The 25300-nt window shown below is 42.4% G+C and overlaps 1 protein-coding gene across 2 annotated transcripts; it reads right to left on the bottom strand.

The window, feature by feature from the left end:
- Positions 1 to 166: 166 nt before the first annotated feature.
- DDX28 (DEAD-box helicase 28) lies at positions 167 to 22438 on the bottom strand. Of its 2 annotated transcripts, XM_078595898.1 has the most exons (16): positions 22341 to 22438; positions 20558 to 20727; positions 20237 to 20414; positions 19212 to 19355; positions 18082 to 18139; positions 16926 to 17068; positions 14965 to 15033; positions 12813 to 12897; positions 11027 to 11133; positions 9240 to 9356; positions 8489 to 8585; positions 7703 to 7857; positions 6240 to 6332; positions 4943 to 5095; positions 3510 to 3675; positions 167 to 851 (listed from the first exon to the last, which is right to left on the bottom strand). In XM_078595898.1, exons 1-15 carry the CDS (start codon positions 22341 to 22343, stop codon positions 3526 to 3528), a joined length of 1722 nt encoding a protein of 573 aa, XP_078452024.1. In that variant the 5' UTR covers positions 22344 to 22438; the 3' UTR covers positions 167 to 851; positions 3510 to 3525. The 2 variants fall into 2 exon arrangements, with proteins under 2 accessions (XP_078452024.1, XP_078452023.1); XM_078595897.1 differs by lacking the exon at positions 167 to 851 and having other exon boundaries at positions 2586 to 3675.
- Positions 22439 to 25300: the final 2862 nt, after the last annotated feature.

Genomic DNA, 25300 nt, shown 5'->3' with positions numbered 1-25300 from the left:
TGTTATCACAATGTTTATTATTGAATCAGGGCAAGTTACTTCTTCCACACCTTGCATTTGTAATGATATTTGCACATGATTGGTACCCAGAACTGATGTCTTTGGCCAATGATATACTCCAGCTGTTTATGTATCAAATGAGCCATAGCAGCTAAGCTTCTTCAAATGCGACCAAAATAATTGCAAAATATTTCAACAAAGGTGGCCCAGTGTCAAAGCAGTGGTCCAACACTACTGGAATCCTGGGTTTGTATGTTTGGTAGCCAGCCAGTACTCTGGTGAAGTTGATGGTCTTTGCCCTATCAGCAATGGCTGTGCAAACTGAATTCAGTTGCTGAAGACGCTGCCCTCATGTGGAGATAAACATTGGCCATCGTTCTGAACAGCATGTGCTATACCAACCGAAAACATGGGAGAGCCAAGTGAGCACTTCCATGGAAACGGCGTCGCTCCTGGCTGTTATCCGAGATTTTGGAGCAGATGACATCCTCATTCACGCCATAGTGGTTGACATCACAGAGAATCCCCATTGGGATAAAGCTATAGTGGTGTCTGTACTCAAGAGCACGGGGGGGGGGGGGGGGAGGGGGCCTTCCGGTTTGCGATGGTGGTGCCCTGGGATCGATTCATCGCCGTTATCAGGGCAGTGCTTGTCACAATTTGTCCGCTCACGCCAACGTCTCTTATGCCACGCTCCTTCTCTTGACTCCTTCTCTTGACGCACCGGCAAGCCGCTCCGTGTGGCTCGGTGCTCACCAATGATGCGGTGACTGCGAAGTGGTCGTCATTCATTAATGCATTTTCCAGTTCTCAATTTTTTACAGGGGCCGTCCATAAATGACGTCACGCACCTAGAGAGGGGGGGGGGATCAGACATGTGTGACGATGTGGGGGGGGGGTTTGAGAAATGTGACGTCACATCAAAATGCGCAACTTTAAATAAATATAGACAACACGTTATACTTAATTAAATAGACATTTCAATAAATGTTTTCTCCTACATCAGAGTGCAGCACCACATTTAATACGCACTACGATGACAATAGTTTAAAGCGATTTGAAGCATGTTTTATTTTGGGGGGGACAGAGCTTTGTGACGTCATATTTGAGGGGGGGTCTGACTTTGTGACGTCGTGTGATGGGGGGGGGGGGTAAAAAATCGCGTGACGTCATTTATGGAAGGCCCCACACATCCTCCAAATGCAAATATCATTTGGAGGATGTGTAATCACCAATAATGCTGAATCATCTTAAGTGTCTTCGTCTGGCTATGTGCCACTTGCTGTGTACATACATGTGCACGACATGTAAGACGTTCACTCATTACAGTACATTTAATATGAACATGAAACAAGTGTAACACAACGTTGTGACGACTCATTCCACGCACTGTTTACTTACTGGTGACAAGATGGGAAAAATAAGATCACGGTATTCATGAAAAAACAAGGCATGCGGTTTTATTTTTACTTACGAAACTTGTAGTTTAATTCACGCTTATGTACCAGAAAACCGGATTTTTAAACACATTTAAAATATGTTTTTATCAAAAGAACACTTTATCACCAGATACAATATGTACATCCTCTTAACTCGCAAACAAAATAATCCTGTACATTATATTAACATTAATTAATGCAGAGTCTGAAAACATTCCTATACAAACGTTTGCTTCTGGGATCACTTTAGCCTTCACTATGCATCTGCCTTAATGTTTTAGTGCAATAACATTTGTTATGAAATTAGATTGTGTGGAAATGTGTAAAGGTACATTTATATACACACAAGCGTATACTCTTCGATAATAGATACCAAGTTGCAGCCAAACAATTGCTTGCTCATGCACCTGCTGGCCAAAGGAGGCCAAAGGAGCTTGCGACGAGAGGGAGGTACAGACAGCCCCTTTTTGAGAATATTTGGGTCTACTCTTCACACGGCAGGAATGCACTGAACCAGTGACATTCGGTGTCACAAATATTTCCCAATTTGGCTCGCATCAGGGCCCACAAGTTTCACACAACTGGCAAGAGAGGAGCACATTTGAGATCTCTCACTTTCACACTGCCACCGACAAATATCTTCTTACTTTACTGAGAGTTTAAAAATTGTTACGCAACACCCGAAGGAACAAATTCGGAAATCAAGTGCCTGAATTTCCAAATCAGAATTGGGTACCGCGGTATAACCATTTAAAATGTTAATATGCAATGCAATAAATATCAAAGTTACCACGTTAAAGTATGACACACGTGACATTTTCTTGATAAACTCTTGATTTTTTTACATCGACAAAACTTGACAAATTGTGTGCTCAAACAACACTTGAACCACAACACCTTGCTGATCTCGTCAAGGCGCATAAACCATCGCGCGAACATCCTCGCAGCGGCTTTTAGCTCGCCATCAAAGACAGTCACTGCATCACATGCTTTCAGATGTGCTTCTGCGGCCATCTGGAATGCTCTTCCTGACATTTGGAAGCCACTGAAGCTATGCACTTATAAATTTAGAAAACTCATTTATTTAGAACTGCTTTTTTGCGTTTAGTTTGTTGTCCTTCGCCCGCACCTCTGATTAGTATGGTCGGCGACATACAGTGTGAAAGAAGTTCAACATGCATACATGTAAACGGTCATTCATTGGTTGAAAACATTGAAGTAAAAAGAGGACTGCGTTGCCTTGTTAATTGTTGGGACCAGATCAATGTTTCATTCTACGCTGGGCCGTAGTAGGGGGCCTTCTCGAGTGTGGTGCCCAAGATCTGGAACTGTCTTCCGCCGGCCCTCAGATTGGCTCTGAGTCCCAAACAATTCAGGAAACTCTGCAAGACTATTTTTTTCCTTTTAGCTTTTCCTTGAGTATGTCCTCTCATTTTGATATTTTTATGTGTCTTGATTTTATAGGTACGACTACCTTCGTTTAATTTATACTGTAAAGTATTACAATGCTCTCTTTAGTGGAGGCGAGTTTTTACTCAAAAAATAAATTGAATGAGTGCTCGACGGCGCTGGTGCTCGACGTGTGGTGCTGTTTGCAGATATGTCCAAACGCCAAGGAATCAACCACACGTACTTGTGGTGAACATACAAACAAACATGTTCTGATAATATTTCTATTGTATTTGAAACTGATTGGCCTACACCAGACAGCCTTTTTTATGGCCTAGTCACACCAATGTCAGATCAGAGAAGGCCAATATAGCTGCTCAGCCCGAGCTATAAATGCTCTGATATTTGCAATGTCTTTGTACCGTTTGCAGATTTTAAGGTGGCTTTGTATGTACGTTGAACTTTTTCAGCACCGTACGTAGTCAACTGTGCTAAATCGGAGGTGCGGCTGAAGGACAACTAAACAAAAAAGCAGTTCTCAAGAAATGAGTTTTCAATCTAGATTTAAAGTGCCTTGATGGTAATAGGGGATACAAACCAAACGTTGCAACAGCTGTGAGCGGATAATTATATTACGCATGGAAGACCAACAAGTGAATTCATTGGGGAAGGTAAACTGACATTTTTGCCTGACTTGTTAATGCATAAATTCGGAAGATTCTTCCTCCTCCTCCTCCTCCTCCCCCTTCTCCTTTTGTACTTCCTCGTGAATGTCATGTCGACTCTTGAGCTTGCGTTTGATATTCGCGTTGATACCCGGCAGTGGCGTGTGACGTCGCACCGCAATCTGCAAGACAAACGATATCACAAAGTTGCCGACAGCGTTACAGTCTTCAAAGCGGGGAATATTTTAGAAGTCGTGTCTTGACAAAATACTTTCTGCAGAGAAACAAAACATCCTGATAACTGAAAATTTTATTATTTTTAGCGAGTTGCTCATCACCCATTAAAACTTCATAGCATCACCGTAAAACAACAGGTAATTCTGGCAACAAGAATTATACTAAAACTAAATCTAAAAAGGCACATTTATCTTAGGGCTATTGAGTGAGGTTTAATTATGACGAAAGCTGAAAATACAAAAATATAACGTTTATTATTAATTTGAAAATGCATGTCGGAATATTATAGATTTAGAGAATGCGAAAGTCATGAATACAATGTTTTTTAGTGTTAACTTTCCTGTAAATTACTTTAAGTAGGTTTTTGATCTGTTTTGCTGCCTTGATGGAATAATTAGCACGGTGGAATTGCAATCAATGCAGCGGTCGCCAGTTCTCTTTCCTAGCACAGAGTTGAAACAGAAGTTTCTTAAATCACCCTGTCTCTGACTTAAAACTTTCATGACTGCAGGAATTCATATTCTAGGGTTCTTTCGGTAAAGTCACGTAGATAGAAAAAATAATAAATAATAAAAATAAAGTGAATAAAAATAACTAAAAACATCACGTTTCGATCGCAACACAAGCGGTCGTTATTTTTTTTCTACGTGACTTTACCGAAAGAACCACAGAACACCCCGTGTCTCTGTTTACCCAGCGGTATAACTGGGTACACCAGTGCGTCTATTGGCAGGTCAGGTGTGATCGGATAAGGTGTGGCTACTCCCACCTCTTCAAAGATGTCAGATCAGCATGGAAGAGGTCAAATATCGTCTAGAGGAACTGAAGACCTTGCTATAGTGAAAGGCATTTTGACAGTAATGGCTGGAGAAAGCCATTGTAGGGTTACACCTTTATCATTTACTATCCGTTTAAATATTTAACATTTGCGCTGAAAAAGTTCACAAATGTTCGTTTTGTTCGTTTCTCAATCCGCTTGTCCTGGCGAGGGTCGTGGCGGCAGCATGTTGAGTAGGGCGGTCCAGACCGCCCCTTCCCTGGCGACAGACTCTAGCTCTTCCTGGGGGATTCCCAAACGTTCCCAGGCCAGCCAAATGACATAGTCCCACCAGCGTGTCCTGGGCTGGGCTGGCCGCGGGGGGCAAATATAAATTTTAAAAACCTCACGTTTCATCCCGAGGTGACAAACTCAATAGAAGGCAAGAGCCGTACCTCAATCTTCTGCACCAACTCCACATCCCAGGGATGAGTGACGATGTTGACAACGGAGCCCCTCACCAGGCTCCCCACCCGGCCTACGCGGCCCACGCGGTGCAGGTAATCCGATAGGCACGTCGGGAAATCGTAATTTATTACCGTTTCCACCTGAATAAAGAGGTGGAAAAACAAGCTATTAACAATTGTATCTACTATAATTTCAGCATCTGTCCCACCCAATGCAGTGTTATGTTCTGATAACACCATTTAGTTTGTTGTCTTTCTCCCACACCTCCGATTATACACTGTGTATTCTTGGAGCCACCAGTGGACCCCCGGAAGGTACTGATGCCACCACTGCACATCAAATTGGGCCTTGTGAAATAATTTGGCAGAGCTGGAGATAAGGAGTCGGCAGCCTTCAAGTACCTTCAAGACATCTTCCCTAAGCTGTCTGAGGCAAAGGTCAAAACGGGTGACTTAGTCGGACCACAGATAGAGAAGATCCTGGAGTGCAATTAATTATCCAAGAAGCTCAGTGGAAGGAGAAATCAGCTTGGAACAGCTTTGTCGCAGTGGTTCGTAGCTTCCTGGGGAATCACAAGGTCAAACTATGTAGAGTTGGTTGAAACTCTGAAGAACTACGGCACAATGGGCTGTAGGATGTCCCTCAAAGTCCATATCCTTGATGCTCATTTGGATAAATTCAAGGAAAACATGGAAGCGTACTCGGAGGAGCAAGGCGAGCGCTTCCACCAGGATATACTGGACTTTGAATGCCGCTAACAAGGACAGTATAACGAGAACATGATGGGAGACTACATTTGGGGGCTGATTTGTGAAAGTGATTTACAGTATAATCGTAAATCTCGAAAAACTACTCGCTTCAAAATCTTTTGCAGTAAATTTTGTATTACTTTAGTATAAATACATGTAAATTTTGAATCATATGTTTTTTTTCTGACTTTATGTGAACGAAAAGACACAAATTCGCCTGTTTTCTCATTGAAAATAGGTAAATTTCAAAATATCACTGTCCTGGTCACAAAAGCAAAGTTTGTGGGGAATAATAGCCATTTTCTATACTTTTTAGGCATAAGCTATATGGAAGAACACTTACTACCCAGGAAAAAAATTGTGTTACATAGTGTTATGTATGTTGAACTTATTTCGTACCGTACGTAGCCAACCGTGCTAATCGGAGGTGCGGGAAATCGGCTATGTACGGCACGATATAATTTAAAGATGGTGCTGGCCATTTGTAGACCTTTGGACCTGTATTTAGTAACCGTGGTAAAAATAATCCTCTTACTCTCACTGTGTCCAGGCCCCGCGATCCGATGTCCGTGCAAACCAACACAGCAGCATCCTTCTCGCGAAACCTCTTCAGAATGTCAACCCGCATCTGCAAAACAAGCATTACATACATCCGTCAAACTTTATACGTCATTTAATAAACAATCAACTTTGTAAAACACATGTGGAGTCAGGTCAGATGATCGTTTATGCCGTCTCCGGATGCCCCAGACCCATGAGAGGTCCGGCTTATATACTAGTTCTTGGCTTGCTCCGCCCTAGATACGCCTCCCTTCCAGAACTTTCTGGAAGGTGACATCATCCCCCAGTCCCCCATCCCGGGGTCCGGGAATGTGTCCCAGGATCTGCTTCCCAGGGATTGTCGTTGGCCCCTTGGGCCATGGTCACTGACACTGGCGTGACCCCGCTTCCGCCCCCTGTTGACGAGAAGGGGGAGCTGCCAGCCAACAGGATGGGGAGTACCAATTAACGCCTCTACATCGATGGACTGTCCTGCCCTGTGCAAGTTCTTCTCTAGGCAGTTCCCCCCCCCCCACCTCCATTTGGTCCTGGGTCATCCCGGCTGTTGTGTGTTGGCTTCCTATTCTATGCCACGTTTGTTTACCAGTCGGCTGCCTTTGACCAAATCAAGTGGGATGTGCCCGCGCAAGACGATCGAGCAACTCAACTTTTTTCTTTCAAGACAAACCACTTTCCTTGCCCTCTTCACATTATGCTCACCTTCACCACCAGCCCAACGCTTAGGGGCCATTATTAAGGGCAACAATTTGTAGTATTGTACTGTAATTATAGTACACTTTCACGAGGTATAAATTACAGCACTGCTATGCTTTGATGACTGCTGCACAACATTGAACAATGCGGGCAGGTACTGTACGTGGTCAAGCGTGGTGGGGACACGCTCTTGATGTGCCACTGGTGGTGGATTGTTTGAACACAGCTGGAGATTTGAAATCACGGGTAGCGGAAAACCAGACTGTGGTTAAACGATACTGTATACCATTAAACATGTAGGCTTGCGTGAATATATAAATGTGTTGTTAAACCCGCTACCACCCGACAGCCAACTAGTCAAGTTTGTCACGTAAACAGAACGTGGCAATTCGTCACTAATACAGCACACCGGTGTGTTGAAGAGCAAAGCCACAACATTTACAATCTTGAGAATGACGTTTTGCCAGTAATTACAACTAGCTTCATCAGGCGACAGCCAGATTTGTGGAGAAATCCTCCTGTTTCGTTCCTTAAATAGAGGGCTAGATGTGATGACATCACTTGTGAGCACTTCTTGCGTGAAGTGTAGGGAGGGGTTCATGAACGCATATAAATGACTATGGGCATCCATTGCAGTTTGGGTTATTGATATGGTCATCAACATGCATTATGCAAATGCAAGAACAATGGGCTTGGGGAAGGACAACAAACACTGTGCTAATTATTCCATCAATGAGTGCCTACCTCAAAAGGCATTGTTCCCTGCAGGCGGACGTGCTTAACGTGATTTGCATCGAGCATGTATCCGATCCAATTGACCGTGGTCGCTTTGTTACAGAAGACGATGACACCAGACTGCGAGTGTCCATCTCTCTTCTTTAACAGATCTATCAGAGTGGCTGCAAAAGAAACACATTCTCACGAAATGTTCAACAACAACCCAGGCGCGTACACAGCATTAGGTACAGCAGAATCCCCTATTATTCAGTGTTGAGCTTATTATCATACTAAAGTCCATCACAACGGCATGCCCATGATGTGGGGAATAACAGAAACAAATGAGCACCCAGCTCCTGGAATCGATGAATAAATCAGAAAAGTATGCCTCACGTGAATCGTGTTTACACTCTGTATCTGCAGTCAGCTACGTCAAGGATAACGCGTGAAGATGGTGATAATCTGCTTGTTGCACTTTTCTACCATTTTTAAGCAATAGCAAATTAAAAGTATTGAGCAATGTTTGGTAAAAAAAACATCAAGAGGTGCTTGAGGAGAGAAGCAGGAGTGTATTTTGTCATGGGCATGTTCTGTCACCTGCTCTGTTCAATGTTGTGACCAACTACAGTGTGCTCTCCATCCCAGCCAAGCCTGCTCTCCATCCCTGCCCATCCAGATCCCAAAAATAATAATTTCTTGCAAAAAGTGACAGGTCAATATAAAATGCTATTTTCGACTAATATTGTACACATTTTAAAAATGAATATATATTTTATAATCAGGCAAAACCAAAGTCATAAAATGGTTCCTTACCTAATTTGTCATCGTTATTTACCCTCATGAACGTCTGTTCCACATGAGGAGGCACACAGTGCAGGAAATTGCTGCGCACCACTCTGAAGCTGGAGGTCTGGAAAGAGTGCAATTATTTTTGGTTAGCACACCATTCATCCCGCACTGTGTAATACTTATGAACAACACTTTGTGCGAGTGCTCACAATAAGCAAAACACAATTGCCATCCAAAGCATACTCAAGTCACCGTTTGGTCTATTCACAGGAATTAAATCCACACAAAGCAATGAAAGATGTCTGTGCGCACCTATGTAATACATATTGGGAGCAGTGGTGAAGTAGCCAGTGTACTGCACTACGAACCTGACGATCCGAGTTTGGTTCACGGCCATAGCGAACATCAGTGACGAATATCTGAACTGGTTCTGAGGCTCCCAGTTCAGGAAATTTGAAAGCATGTGTATATGTTCTAACATATCTAAACATTACATGACTGATTAGTGTAGGATCGTGCAATGGTAAACACACTTGACTTGCAATCCAGAGGCCACCGGTTCAATCAACCAACCTCTGTCCACCCAGCAGTATAAATGGGAACACCGCAGTTAGTCGATCAGCAGGTCGCGTCTGGCCAGGATGGAAGCGTAGGCCAAACACCCTCTCGAGGGGCTCTCTAAAGCTCCGTCCAATGGAGGCTCTTCCACCAGCGGTGGCGTGAGCAAGCAATCACACCTTTACCTTCACCTCGGCGTTCATACTGCGTTGCTTACATCCATAACTTGTCCCAGCAGCTCGTCAACGCCGCGTGGAAATGTTGCTCCAATCAAAATGAGCTGTGTCCCGTCCCACGGGTGTAGGCCGGCAGATGCATCGGGTTTCTGCCGCACCTGGGAAATAATTGTCATTAAATCAAGCGTGGTTGTCCAATGGACATCCATCGTAACGAGGAATGTCCACGGTTATCTCAGGACCACCCCGGTGGTGAGCGCCACCGAGTTGCTTGGTGGCAGACACTCTGATTTGACCAATTAAACGATGACCTTGCATTTACTGAGTCGATTGTAAGGGTGTAAAGCTTCTAAGCAAAGTTTAAAGTGTCAATTGTGTTTTTTTAACGAGGTGATAACTCCACAAACCCGGATAAGGATCTCATTCGCAAGAGTGACCTGGTTCACCAACACCACAAAAGCAAAACAAAGTCCAGCAATGAAGCAAATATAAATCGGAGCATAAACTACTGTGTCACATGACAAATACAAAAATATATTGCACGAAAATCCACGTTAAACAACATATTCCCTGGAGCATACATCAGCTTGCAAGATTAGTTTTAGACTGAGCATAGTATAGTTAAAATCAGGTTACAGAAATATGAAAGAGATCTATAGGGTGGCCATTGTACTCGTGCGTAAACTGACAAGGATTTATGTAAACGGTAGAATCAATAAAACTGTTAATTGCATAGATATTGGTGGTTTAACTAGGATATATTATTAATGTGCAATTTCCATTAAATACACAAAATTTATGTAATGGTATTATGGAGTGGTATCTCAATACTTAGCAATGCTATCCTCTAAGTACGCACACAGTGAATCCGTGAGGAGTGAAAGTTAAGAGCATGTAGAACCTTTACTGCGTCAAACATACAACCAATATGAAGCAAAATAGCACAAGACTCATTAGGAGTCGTAAATTTCAATGTTGTTGCCTGGAGCTTACAAAGTCAGGCTCACATTCATAAGATCCTTGCGGGTTCGTTTTCAAATTCTGAAGTGCAATGATGCAGGCTAAGATATTTTGTTATTTTACAGTTCATAATTGGTGCCTAATGCTCACAAATCCAGAATAAAGGCACTTTTTATGATGTTACGGTGTATAGTTAATACCCGAGGATCAGAGAGCAATTATAAGGCACCTTTGCTTTTCCCACTGGTAAAGCTAAAGGCTCAGCGAACAAGACTGAGGCACATTTAGGATAATTATGGTTTAATATTAAATTCCTGAGACACAGAGCACGTTTCAGCGGCGGCATAGTTGTGAGTAACAAGCTAATAAGTGGAAAGAATAACTACATTTTTGGAATTAGCCCAGTTGACCAGCTTAGAGGGCTGAACTGGAATTACAATTAAATTAGGGTTGAATAATTTCAGGTCTTTGGTAACAATTTGGTGTACTTAAAAAGTTTATACTATTTTTCCAGAATCCTGCCATGGTATAATGGTTAGCTGACAGTATCTTAAATCGAAACGCCTCCGTCCGCCCAGCAGGACAAATGGGCACACCGAAGTGAGTCAATTGGCAGGTCGTGGGTGGTGGGGCAAAGTGTGGGTACTCCCACTTTTTCGAAGATATCTGGCCAGCATGGAAGAGAAATCTAAAATACCCTCCACAAGCGCTTTCTGGTGGAGGCCCTTATTTCGGCAGTGGCATGAGCAAGAAATTGGAGAGTTGCACTTTTACCCTTTAAACGAAAAGCGGCACATTTTAAAAGGTAAGTGCACGACTGCACTACTAACAGCGTGACATATTGAAGGCAAACAACGCTGCTGCTCACGTTGATATGCGTGAAGATACTCTGCAGCTCCGAGTTAAAGCTGTCGTCCAACAGGGTGTCCACTTCGTCCAACACAAAGTGTCTCAAGGCAGAGAAATCCAACAGGTCTGAAATGATTCAAAAGTTAAAGGCAGTTCACCAACGAAGAGCAGAATGGGGATTGTTTTGAGGCCTAAAAATCTGGTATTGATCAAATAGAAGAAACTATTTTTTTTAAAGGAGTGATTTAAGGCAACTTTCACACTTGTCTTTTATTACAAATTGTGACCATTTTGTGAGGCGATACATGTTTTTTTCAAAACTTTGCTTGGTCCATGTTATATCAAATATATATGTAAGTATATAATGAGAGGCACGGAACATTCTCCAAATAAAATTCCCCATATTAGACCTAACACGGTTATAAAATATAATCGCTCCTAAAGTGCAAAACAAATTAAAAACGGTTGCAATACAGATGCCCCTCAGGTCATAAGGTTCAACAGAATGCAGCTGGAATGCCTCATGAGCACAAGTGACACACAAGAGACTGAGCTGCACAAAGGGTGTTTTATTGCTTTCGGAATCCCCCAGTAATGTTTGACAAAAAATACGAATACATGCCAACACTAGGGAGAGCACTAGAGAGCCCCTCCAGAGGGCATTTGCTTTGCATTTGCAAAACTCACAATGTTCTGCGATGTGCAGGAACAGGACATTGTGTGGCCAGTTTCATCACCAAAATTCCAAATCTGTCCATAATGATGCACGTTTTAAATTAGAAATATAAAAATATACCCATTGTCACATCATAACTGAGGTGGGCTGAAGTTCTCCTTTTGCCAAACTGGACAATGAGTTACCATGGACCATGCTAAAAAAATAAAACATGAGGCCATACACTTTTATTATGCTGCTGTAGCCACTGCTTCTCAGGCATCCACACAGGGGCTGGATCGAATAATTAATCGCGCAAGTCTCCCTTTCAATATCTTATTTCATTGCCGGCATTGCATATCATTGGAACTGCTCGTTGTTGATGTTTTTTTATTGTAAATCTTTCATCGTGTCCTCAGATGAGCTACGCCTCAATAACGAATTCAGTTTCAAATTAATGATATGTCTCTTCATAATCAAGGAGCATAAAAGTGAAACGTGTTTTAATGACACCCTGGTGATAAAGATCTATGGATATAGCGTAGTTGTTGTAAGTCATTAATTCCAAAAAAAGAATTTGACATGCGTTTTTTATCAATTGTATTCTGGTTTCATGACCTTCACTTTATTCAATACCATTCCAGTTGGTTAACAGACATCGAGTAAAGATATGTTAAATAAATATAATAGAAATAATAAACTAATTTTTATAAAGCACATTTCAAATTACTAATCTCCATGTGCTGTACATCAGAGGTAAAAACAAACAAAAATCTTACACGAATAAAACACTGACATGCCAGTAAAAACCCAAACATGCTGCATTATAACAAGAAATAAAACCAAAATATAGTACCGGTGAGTTTAAACTGCTTTAGTTAAGTATTCTATAAAAATCTGATTAAACTGTAATAAATTGCAGGATGCAATAGAAGGGCTCATATCAAGGGCATGTTATGGAAGTGGCCAGAACATCAATTGCACTTTAATCTAAAACACCTGAAAATGTGAATTCACCACAACCGAGAGACAGCAAGATGCACAAAACACATTTATTGTGTCTTGTCGTGAGGTGTGTTCCAGTTGTGCAATCGGTGAAAGAAAGAAATCACTTCCTTAGAGTCTGAGAGCCGGGTCAGCACAAACTCACCTTGCTTCAGAGCTCTCCAGAGCGTGCCAGGTGTTGTAATTAGAACGTCAATCAAGTGGGAGTCCAGAAATTGCCGAACTTGACTCTGAAACATCAAGTGACTTACACTTTAAAGAGAATGTAAAAGGCAGGACATAATCATAAAGCCATGGCCATTTTATTCAACACATGACCATACACTTAACCTGAAACTTATTAATCACCCCACTTAACTTATAGCAGCATGAGGGTTGCCAACTGTGAGGTACAAAAATTCGGGACATATAATGGGAAAATAATATTTCACAATAGTGGAAGAGGGGGGAATTACAAGTAAGTCTTTAGTGGTGTATTGTTATGCAAATTACTAAAAAAACGGGACTTTTATTGTCCTGTGAAGACTTATAGATTTCCCAGGACAGCTTACTCAAATAGAGGAGGATCTTGGGAAAACCATGACAGGTGGTAAGATTCGGTGGCACAGCCCTGGAATCAATAACGCACATTTATGAGATTCCCCGTCTGCATGGCTGTAAGGTAGCCAGTCTGTGGCAACATAAAAATAGGTTTCTGATCTATCTACATTGGGTTTTATGTCACGCACTTATATTTGTGGGTAGCCCAAAATGCTCATTTAGCAGATGGCCTAACGTTCAAAACAAGGACACTCCTAAAATGTCTTGAAACCCAGTTAAATTGCTGGATAATGAAATACTAGTGTTATCATATATTCTATAATCTTGTATCAATTACCACGTGACCAACGTTATTGCAATTCGACATAACAAGCACGCATTTGGTTTCAATGCTAAACACATCTGGTTGCTATGCCTATCAAGCCTGGAAAGGTGTTTCAAGAGATATCAATAATATAACATATAGCTTTAATGTGATTTATCAAAGAGTAATGAAGAAGGTTTAATACTGATAACTAAAACAGAAAATACTTAACACAAGTGAATTGCTTATTCAATCAGTAGTGTATTCATCGATTGTAAATGCATGCGAGTACTCTTTGGTTCTTTCGGTAAAGTCATGAAGAAATAAAAGAAAATAAATCATATAATACGACGTTTCGATTGCAACACAAGCAACCGTCATCAGGTGTGAACCAATGCAAGCTCGGAGAGAGACACATACACAGAGAGAGAGAGCGACAAACACAGACACGGAGACAAACACATACACAGAGAGAGAGACAAATAGAGAGAGACACACACAGAGCGTGTGAGACAAACACACAGAGAGAGACACACAAACCGTGTGAGACCGTGTGAGACAGACACACAGAGCGTGTGTGTCTCTCTGTGTTTGTCTCTCTATCTGTGTGTCTCTCTATGTATGTGTCTCTCTCCGAGCTTGATTCATTCACACCTGATGACGGTTGCTTGTGTTGCAATCGAAACGTCGTATTCTATTATTCATTCATAATCAACGTTTTTGGGTTTAGATCGCGTTATTTATAAATGTGTCGTAACCCTCCACCACCCAACACGGCCAATCAGTAAAAAAGTGTCACGTTGACAAAAGACAAATAGTTCACTGCTTTAGCCCACCGGTGTGTTGAAGCCACAACATTTACAATTTTATTCATTTTTATTTCTACGTGACTTTACCGAAAGAACCAAAGAGTAATTCCTGCAGTCACGAAAGCTTCAAATCTAGTTTGTATGTGAGTAATATGGTGCTGTGTGTGTATCTGTGCTGGTGGTTTATCCATAAGCTGGTAGTACTCGAGTCATCAAACTTTGGTATTTCCCTCCCTCACAGAGGAAAAGCCGTGCATACTCGGTTAGTACAGTCTGTTCTCCTACAACGCGGTAGTTGTTGTGTTCCTGAAGAACAACGCGTTTCGGAAAAATCGCGTGATAATAAATAATATATTAGGGTAAAGCACAGTCCACAATAACACGTGAGATGCGTATGCAGGCTGGACAAAGACTGGGGCGCGTGGGTAGCATCTAGAAGCATCCAGCAGCATCCCGCCTTGTGTGATGATGCTACAACCGCTTATTCCTACTCGCGCGACATAGTTCTGTTAATCTAATTCACATGCGAGTTCTAAAAAAATGTGTTCCCTCATAAATTCATCGCGTTATATCTAATTCGCGTTATGAAAACACGGGTCATAGGAGAACACACTGGTTATGAAATGGCAGCAATCATCTCTTACCATACTATGTCCACAGCCAAGGGCCTCAACACGCAGAGGTGCATGATGGGTCAGACTTTTGGCAACTGCCTGCAAAACAATAGTATCACTTTTTCCAGCATCAATAAATACATGTTACCACCATCAATGTAGTTGCTACTTTAGGTATCTGCAGAAATATTTGACACAAACACATGATAAATGGTAGTTTGTGAGCACTCCTGTGCCCATTGTTAATATAGTACAGGCATGTCAGGGAAGCCTTAAATGCTATGAATATTTTTCCATTTCTTTACACGAAAACTAAATAATGGGTTGTTAACACGCTGTGGTGATGGCATTATGATTTGCTTGCATTCCCGTAAATAATTTTACTTGTTATTTAAATTTCATGTCAATTTATGACTTACTAGCTTTACTACCCGGCTTCGCCCGAGACTTGGATTTTTGTCTTAGATTAATACACGGCCTACGCTCACTTGCCGTGCAAAATATATCCATTATTGCACCCCCCCCCCCCCCCCACAAAATACAAAAGTCTATTTTTAGACTTTTTGCATTGTGTACAGTCTGGAAGATACCCACATGGCAAATTTCAAGTTTGTTGCATGTTGGGAAGTATGCTAAACATTTCGAACAGACACACATTCACAAATTTCCCTTTTATATATATGTTACATTTCTTCCCATTTAAATGTCCTTTCGCATCTAGGATTTCTATAAAAAAAACTCGAGGACTAAAAATATTTTACAATGTCACACTGCCCTGTACCTTGCGTTTTCCAAAGTGTTCCTTTGATTCATTAACTTATTAGGCCTGATTCATGCATTGGTAGATCGCACTTAGTCACCAATTATCAGCCGAAAAAGGGGAAAACTTGGCATAAAATATCAGTGATGTGGGTATTTTTCTTCCAAATGTTGAAGGAAACATTATTCAGCAATGCATTGAGACATTTTGTCTCTAGACTTCCCTTTGATATAAGATACATTATGACGTATGATGGTAATTTATCCGTACGAGAAACATTGCTGAGCAGAATCAACAAAACTCAGCCCAACATATACTGAATGCACAAGCAAGGGATTTGCAGACACTGAGTCAGATCTGTGGACTGGTGGAAATAATTTTCCTGTAGTCACTGCGCATGTGTGTGATCGTGTTCACAGGTTTGATGTTTGGGGGGATCCAGCAGCTGTTCGCCGCTTTTATCTGGTGCCACAATTGTCCTGGTGGGTCTTGTAGCTGAGGTGCTTGTCACGATTCAGAACAGAATTGTTATACGATGGTTTACCATCACAGAGATCAATGCTGGTGGTCCTTCTAAGATCATGACATTTAGTATTTGTACCAAGAAAAAACACACACAACAGCATTAAATCAGACACCAAGCATATACGATATAAATGTACAGTACATGGAATTTAAATGAAATAGTTCCTGGGTAAAAGTTACAATGACCCGTCCCTTAATCAAATGTATGTAAAGCAAGGATTTAAATTCAATGAGAGCAAGTTTTGGATTTCTACAATGGTGTAAAGCTTAGCACACTGAATTTGCAATACAGAAATCTTTGGCTCGTTTTGAGCTCCCAGTGCGACAGTTGAAAATATGGGAACACGTTTCTTAAATCCCCCGGACCTCTGTCCACCCAGCAACACATATGGGTACACCACAGTGAGTTGTTCAGCAAGTCTTGTATAGTGTGCTAAAGTCCGAGTACTTCCATGTCTTCCGAGAAATCTGGCAAGTGTGTAAGAATCGGCTAAATACCCTCTAGAGGAGCCCTGATAGAGCTGACTCTAGCCGAGACCCTTTTGCCAACAATGGCGTTAGAAAAAAATTGTAGAGCTGCACCTTTACTTTTTTAGACCAAGTTTACTCCGCTCACCCCCCCCCCCCCCCCCCCCCCGATACGCAAGTGCACAGTTACAATACAGGACATCTTTTTCAGTCTTGGCGAGACGTTTGCCTTTCTCACTTTGACTTGGTCGAGGAGCTCACGGGAGGGAACAATGATCACGCTGCGTGGACATCGCAGCTGCGTCGTCACGCCACCCTTCTTCTCCTCGTCCCGGAGCTGCTCCACGATCGGCAGCAGGTAGCAGAGCGTTTTGCCACTGCCTGCAGAGAGACAACGTCTCTCACTTGGAGCACAACTTGGAAAACCACGAACGCGGTTATAAGATGTGAAGGTGACACGTAAGATAACGATCGACATGTAGTCGGCTGGACTTGGTAAGCGGCACAGTGCAAGCGTGAGCATACGAAAACCAATGTATAAAAGTGTAGCAAAGGAACATTTTCCGTCGCACTTGACAAATTGTAAGAGATGGCACAAAAAACACATTGCACGTCCTTCAAAAATCAGCATTTCAAAAAATTAACTCATTTTCCAAATTGAGTGGAGCTTCAATCCACAGAGGAAACAAATATATTTACATCATCGGTATTGAGGATGCTAATCCCAATGTTTAACTACTTAGTTCAGTTACAATGGGGTAATAGAACTAAGACACTGCTGGTCTCAAAGGACCCTGGTTATACGTTCAACATACATACATAAACAAAGATCGTCTCTATTTAAACTCATAATCAATCACCGGTTTAGCGCTTCCAAATACACAAGGAAAATATTGTGGTAACAATATGCAGGAAACACAATGGAGCAGTGATAAAGTTACTGTACTGCAAAGTTAATTTGTGTGCTGCGATGAATTACCAAACAGTTTCTAAAGATGCAATATTCTTTCCAACATCAATTCTGCACATTTTGGCAAAAGTAACGAAAATTTGTGCATTAAGGGAAACCGGTGGCTGTATTTAGCTCTAAATATGATTCACCTCAAATACAGGATGATCCGTTTATATACCCAATTGATTGATGTATGAATAATAATCCTCTCACTTTCTTCTGAACAGGTGATTGAATGTTGTGAAAGCAGTGGCTCCGAATCACAAGAGGAGATTGTGTTTTCCGTGTCATTTTTCATTATTATAATTATTATAGTGGGGTATCCCTAAATGGATCTCCATGCTCATCTGTGGATTGTTCATTGGCTTCATCAGAATCCATGAGTTAAGGATAAGAATGTAGCGGTCTGTGCAGCACGTGCTACGTCTGTATTCAGGCTCACCTGTAGCAGCTGCACAGAGAACATGGGATCCCTTCACGATTAGCGGAATTGTTTGAATCTGAAAACATTTAAATAAAGCGGTCAGTGTTTAAACTCGCGATATTGTTTAAACAAAGTACAGGACATTAAAATACAAACATTTTATTGGGCTATATAGTATGCACACCAAATGGGGTTGAGCAGTGGCGTAGTGGTTATTGCACTACCTTTGACACCTTAGTTTGATTCTTGGCCATGGCTGACATCAGTGGTTACTCAATGTGAACTGACCCTCGCCACCACCCCCCACTCCAGTCACTGACCCACACTGACCAGCATGGTCAAGTATGTTCAAACAACCCCAACAACCGACATGGGGTGGGGAGTCCATCAAGAAGTACTGTAGCCCATTAGCTATTAACAACACAAAGCTTAGAGGCGTTTTACATGGGTTACCAACTCTGCTTGGTATAAAGTGGTATGACTTTAAACGCAACACAGGTAGAAAGCACGACGCTGCAGAGGTTTAGGACACTGATGTGCTTGATCAGACATCGCACTCCTTCGGCGCATTGCACCCACGGACGAATTCACCACTGCTCATAAAACCATAGAGCTCTCCATTGACATAAAAAAGCCCTATAGCTCACCAAGTCAAATCAGGAAGATGTCCCTCACTGACCTAACTGAAACCTGAAACCTTGTGGCAATGCTACTGGATCCATAAAATTGCCAAATACTCCACCTGCTACTGTCAATGACACCTGATATGAGGCCATATGCATAAGTCATTGAGGATTAACACAACAGACCACAGCTGTCCTGGCAAACCGATTGATGGATGGCTTGAAGATGATGCCACTCTTCATATTCCAATTAATCATCTCTATTCCCACACGATAGTGAATTCAATGCAAAATCCTGTAATGAAACTTCTATCAAGACCAAAAAGTAAATTTAAACTGCAGGTCTTCTTTACCACTGCATGTCGACATTGGTAAGCCGCCCAATTCCACATATTATATTATGGTCCTCATTAATTTGCTGCCATAAACAACTTTCCTACCTTGTTTTCAACATACATTTTTTACAACTTTCCAAACAACAAGTAAATGATGTCTCACATTTATACAAAACAACTGCATGCCCACCTGTACTGGAGTAGGAGCCTGGATGCCTTGGCTGGACAATGCCTGCATCACCTCCGTAGACATTCGAAACGATCTAAAGCTGTTGGCATTGGTTTGTATTTCTTTGCCGTCCCCTTCAATTTCCACAATAGGTTCCATTGGATTCTGAAAAAGAGCACACCAATCAACACCACATCATAGCCATATCCACGGTGGTGAGATGTTAACTACCTCGCCTGGTATACAGGAGGTCGTGGGTTTGATCCTGTTGTATATTTGGAGGTTGCATGTTCCACCTCTAATTGCGTGGATTTTTCTCTGTGTCCTCCAGTTTTTTCCCTCCACATTTAGAAACATGCGTTTAGAGTATTTGGCTGATATAAATTTCCACATCATAAGCCACTTCATTGAGCTATCGTCTGTTGCCAGGTCGCTTCTGAAAAAGAGCTACATAGCTCAGTGGGCCTTTTCTGGTAAAATAAAAAATATATATGCTTACATATAACTTCAGAAAGTTAATGCTCCGACGAGAATATAATACAAACTTGTAATCCAAGCCATCAGTTACACAACTCATGCATGCTCTCTGATTCTTTCGGTAAAGTCACATAGGTAGAAAAAATAATAAAAGAACACGACGTTTCGGTCGTAACACAAGCGTCCGTCATCAGGTGTTGCGACCGAAACGTCGTGTTCTTTTATAATTTTTTCTATCTACGCGACTTTACCGAAAGAACCAGAGAGTATGGTTTCCTGTAGTCACGAAAGCTTCAAATCAAGGTTGAACTCATGCATGCTTTGGAACAAAGAATGTATAAAGGAGTCCCACATTCTGCTCAGCACGACATAGTTAAACTTCACGTCCACAATCGTCTGTTGTGCACGTGGTGAAATGTATCCAGTCACATTAAACACGTGATGCTACATTCATTATCGGCATCATGCCTTAAGAATTACACTGCCTCCCATGCGGAACATCTTGAGGTTTTATATTGATATATTTACATTTCTTCTGTCTTCGAAGTGGATGCTATGATCTCACATACCTCTTGCATTCTGTTTATGATAAAGAAATCTCCAATGGATTTGTTGTGTTTCCAGCCCTGAGAGGCAAGCCGGGGAAAAGCGAACTTGCTGTGAGTGATGCTGGAATGTTGATTATATTCTGGCCTCCGGGCACGGATCAGCATCTTTCCAGCTCGCATTGTGTATACTTTTAGTGACCTACAACAAAAAATGTCACCAATCTTACGTTAAACAATTATAAAATTTACTTATCAGAACATTTCAAATGGTATATATAAATAAATGTTGAAATATATTGAATTGTTTCCAAGCACAAATCCGGACCTTCACTCGTACCATACCTGTTAGTTTTGAGCTTCTGAACGTTTTCAATGCGCTGCTGTATCTTGTGTGGAATACAAATAATGGGCACTTCAGCAGAGTCTTTCTGGGTGGCTTTGCTGCAGTTCGTATGCTGTCCATAGCCAAGGCGACAACTTCGCAATGCACGCCATCCGCGATTCAAGTTGAACTGCAAGCACATGAACAACTGTTTTAAAGGGCAACTTAAGTGGGACCTCAATGGGAATAGACATTTTTCATAATATCCAGTACCTCAATAACCTTTTTTCGCAATAAATATAGTATTGCAAGCTGACTGGTGACATTCAATATTGTTTAAAACGAAATTTCTTTTTCTTCAAAAACGTTGAACATTTTACGTAAAATATCAACATTAATTTCACAGGTTGCACTTATTTCATTCAACAGACATGTGTAATTAAGGTACACACTGCCATTTGTAACTATTGTAATGGTCATTGTCAATTAGGGAATGTGATGCATCCTTTAGAAGTTACAGTACTTGAATAACGTGCGGCACTAGCAGTGCCCTTTCCAGCTAGCCCATTGTATGTTTGTTCGGTTTTTATTACTCTTCTGTGATACATGGAAACAAAAAGGGAAAAATGTCCTTCAACACTACCAACTGAAAATGTCCACTAATACTGGACAACCAAATTTTATATCGTGTTATTACTGTGCCTTGTGGAATGATCATGTAACTTGTGAAAAGGACGGACATTATTTTGTCTGCAACGTCCTAGGGAAGTCAACATTTTGTAAGAGACATTTTTCGATTCCTCGCCTGAAAAAAGGTCGCCTGTATTTAATGATCACATCAAATGAATGTCCGATTGGTGAGGTGCGGGAAGGTCTTAATCCAGCAGTGGATAGCCAAATTGAGGCCGTCAACGTCTCTATCCGAACCCAGATTCGAAAGAGTGCAACATACATCCATCCTGACTGAACGTGCCCGACAATCCCCCGATGCCACTCGCTACAGAGAATCAATCGGCGTTCAATTGTCATCTCTTATAACCACACGAGATCCGGTGCACCAATGTCGGAATCGAAATCCATCCCAATCGTGTCAACGATTTCCAGGAAACGACTACCCCCACCTCCTCCCTCCCGATTAAAAGCCAATGTTTGCTACGGTGTCGTTGAAGCACGACAATGGTGAAGTTAAGACACGGTGACCGGAGATTACGGGCAGCAATAACACAAAGCCAGGGGGGAGGGGGAGACGATTGCCGAGTGGCGCGGTGATGAACTCGGGGGGCGCCGTAGCCGCCACGTGCGCTGGGCACCCGGTGACAGCGGCACTGTACCCGGCACGTGGCCACCACGTGCGCGCAAGGGCGCGGCCATGAGCACAAAGAAGGGACCCCCCCCCCCACGTGTAGCTCACACCGGGCTGCTGGGGGGCCAAGGGGCCGTTCGCGAGCGAGTAGCGCCTGTGGGAAGGCCGCGGCGTACGAAAGGTTGTGTGGGGTGGCACATGCGGCACAAAGCAGGCACGGCCGCCGTTGTTGTCTCCATCAGCGGGCGATGTTTACCGCACGAACGCACCGCTACTCGTTTGAGGCCGAGTGGATCTAGGGGGAGGACCGCTTCAGATAATCGTCACCGGTGTCTGCCGTGAGCGCACAGGAGTGCGACGAAGCGAGAAGAGAGCGTAGAGCGTAGAGACGACGAGAGTGTGGGACCGAGCGCCGATCTCAGAGCGAGGAGACAGGAGGATTAGGGGGAGAGTGAATGTGGCGCAGGGAGCTTGTCATTTAGAGAAAGACATTCACTCGCCATGCTTGGAGGCCGCCTCTTGCCCCTCTCCGGCTGCTGTTTGCTGTCGCCTCGCTGCCGCTTCCTCCACGAGTCCCCTGGTCAGCCCCAGGGTCGCCAGCAGAGGGCGCCAGGGCGCGAATATTCCTGGCCGAGATGCACGGCACAGGAGTGGTGGTGATGATTGGTGGTGTTGGTTGGTGGTGGTGGGTGGTTGATGGTGGTTGGTGGTGGGTGTAGGTGGTGGTTGGTGGTGGGTGTAGGTGGTGGTTGGTGGTGGGTGTAGGTGGTGGTTGGTGGTGGTGGGTGGTTGATGGTGGTTGGTGGTGGGTGTAGGTGGTGGTTGGTGGTGGGTGTAGGTGGTGGTTGGTGGTGGGTGTAGGTGGTGGTTGGTGGTGGGTGTAGGTGGTGGTTGGTGGTGGTGATGGTTGGTGGTGGTGGTGGCCCCGATGACAAGGGGGCTCACTTCACAAATCAAGTGATTCGCGTGATGACGAATTTCAAAATGTTAGCACGCCGCCACTCATTTTTGCCGAGCAAGAGTGTAGACTCATGCCATTATTTTAATTCAATCTCAAGTACTAGCTATACTTGAGATATCGAATCTTGTTCAATGCTGCAATAATTCACTGGTCAACACACTTTTTCTGGCATAAGGTATTCCAACGGTTTTAAGGTAATTTTGGGGTGCTGATTCCAAATCTGGCATCAGTTTTTGTCTATCACATCATGTTTTTGAGATATCAAATATTGCATTTTCAATAAAAACTGCAGAAGAAAAATATTAAATAAATGTGGATATCTACATAAAATTATATTATAAACACACTATCCTAAAAATACAGCACCATATTTTAACACTAAAGCAGTCACTGACTTGCAACAACTTGCAATCATAAGTGACAGAGTTAATTTCGGGTAAAATCAATGAAAATGGGGTATGCCGATAGCATAAAAATGAGATGTGATAGAGCAAATCTGAGATCATATTTGGAATCAGCACCCTGAAACAGCTGCTAAAGTCCTGGCCAGAAAAAATGTTTATTTGTTGACCAGTGTAATGTTGTAACTCATTGCCAATCCATCTCCTACGCCGTGTGGGTCACGGGGTTTCACAAAGCTGGTTCAATATAACGTTGAAGTTGTTTTTGTATATTGCCTTTAGTAATCTGTTTAACCACCGCAAAATAAAATAGATTTAACCCTCCAAGGCAAGTCCCCTCGCGTTCATCGTTGGAGGATGTTCATGATCCACTTGTTACGATACGTAACTACATTTATCAATGTAGGATACGTTCACATTTATTATTTAACCGCCCCATTGAGAAATGTGATAACTCCACGCATACAAATACATATCAGTGTGTTCCAAAGCCCATCGTCTATGTACGGCTGGATGAGGGCCTCCCATCAGTTGGATCATCGTGGAGTGCAATACCGTGCACACACTTCGCCCCTGCTAGACTAGTGGGATGTACATCTAAAGGTGGAGCCCTGGAATGCCTCGCTCACGTCACTGCTGGTGGAAGGGCCTCCATATAGAGGCGAGCTCTCGAGGGCCTGTCTGGGGGGTGTTTGACCAACTCTTCCACATACTTTTAGGAATATAACCACGTGTAAATTTGACGTGTATGCATTGATCTTGAGTGGATGTTTTTAAGGATGTATATCTCTCGTCTGTTTTGATGTTACAATCCCAAATTCAAGCTGTAATCCAGCAGCTGAATTTAACAGAATACGTCGGCTTTGTGAGCCAGAGCTGTGGAAATTCGCCACAGTAATTACGTGGCGACGACTTGATTTGAGTTGTCGACCTCGTGCAAAAACAATGAATAGCTTAAACGATCTCGAAAGTGAGATAAATTAACTGAACACCGATTAAAATTGACTGCATACCAAGTTTGCAACGTCAGAGTGCATCTGGAGCCAGTAGGAAATTAATAGTACGTGATATAGTTTAATACATTCATGGGTTCATTTGATATTCGTAACATATTTACAGAGTAGGACGATCGAGACACTATATTTCCCTCCACGGAGTAATTTTCAAAATTATCAAATGTGGACACACTCGGCCTAAATGCGTTCGGGGTATTGATTCAAATTTGAGGTCCACCAAAGATAACCGCAGTGCCGTGTTTCACTTGAGATTGAATGTAGCCTTGGACTTCACATGTGAAATTAGCAAACAGAATTCGTGCAGAAGACGTAAAAGTCTTACGTTTCCCACATACATATGTCCCAATTACTGTAATATACCAACTCATGTGTTGTCCCAATTACTTTAATATACCAACTCGTTATGTGTTGCTCTAGAGTCTAGACAATTGAGTCAACATATATAAACAGAACTATGTTGATTTGAAGCTTTCGTTACTGCAAGAATTCATACTCTTTGGTTCTTTCGGTAAAGTCACGTATTTATTTTTCTATCTACGTGACTTTACCGAAAGAACCAAAGAGTACAGAACTATGTTACATGTCTCTCGACATATTAACACAAATGTTTTAGTCCATAGACCTAATTATGGGGTTTCCAGGCCAATACATGCTGCTGAATAACATTGGTCTGGAAGATCAATAGGCCTATGTACACATTTTTCTTTATTTGGAAGTAAACATATTATCACAGCATTTGTGGAACGTTGGCAAAACATTATAAAGTGAACTTCATCGTTGTTAATATAACCACAAGTGCAATAAAAAATGTCCCCGCCCCCATGACGTGTATATTAAAATGGTTGTTGTTCTGTGGCGACTCCTCGGGATGGCCTTAATTCAGCAGTAGATTGATCACGGCTGCTGCTGTTGATGATGTTGTTGTTGATGTCTCCTTGGCTACTCGAACCACCGCTAACGGAATAATGGGCCCGATATGGTGAGCAGCTGCGCCCTACAATTACGTCTGCGCCGAGTTCCAATGCAATTGGCAAAAATCATCCGACAATCCCACCTGGCCACGGGGACGTGAACACGTTCTG

This window comes from Lampetra planeri, chromosome 7 (genome assembly GCF_965212315.1).
Source record: "Lampetra planeri chromosome 7, kcLamPlan1.2.h2, whole genome shotgun sequence".
Classification (NCBI taxonomy): Eukaryota; Metazoa; Chordata; class Hyperoartia; order Petromyzontiformes; family Petromyzontidae; genus Lampetra; species Lampetra planeri.
This window is presented reverse-complemented; position numbering and strand designations above follow the sequence as displayed.

What these genes read in the sequence shown, in the direction of transcription:
- DDX28 (XM_078595898.1), bottom strand. An exon ending in TTGGCTGTGGACATAGTATG is followed by an intron (nt 12,898 to 14,964) that starts GTAAGAGATGAT and finishes TTGATGTTTCAG; the next exon opens with AGTCAAGTTCGGCAATTTCT. An exon ending in AAATAACGATGACAAATTAG is followed by an intron (nt 7,858 to 8,488) that starts GTAAGGAACCAT and finishes TTTCTTTTGCAG; the next exon opens with CCACTCTGATAGATCTGTTA.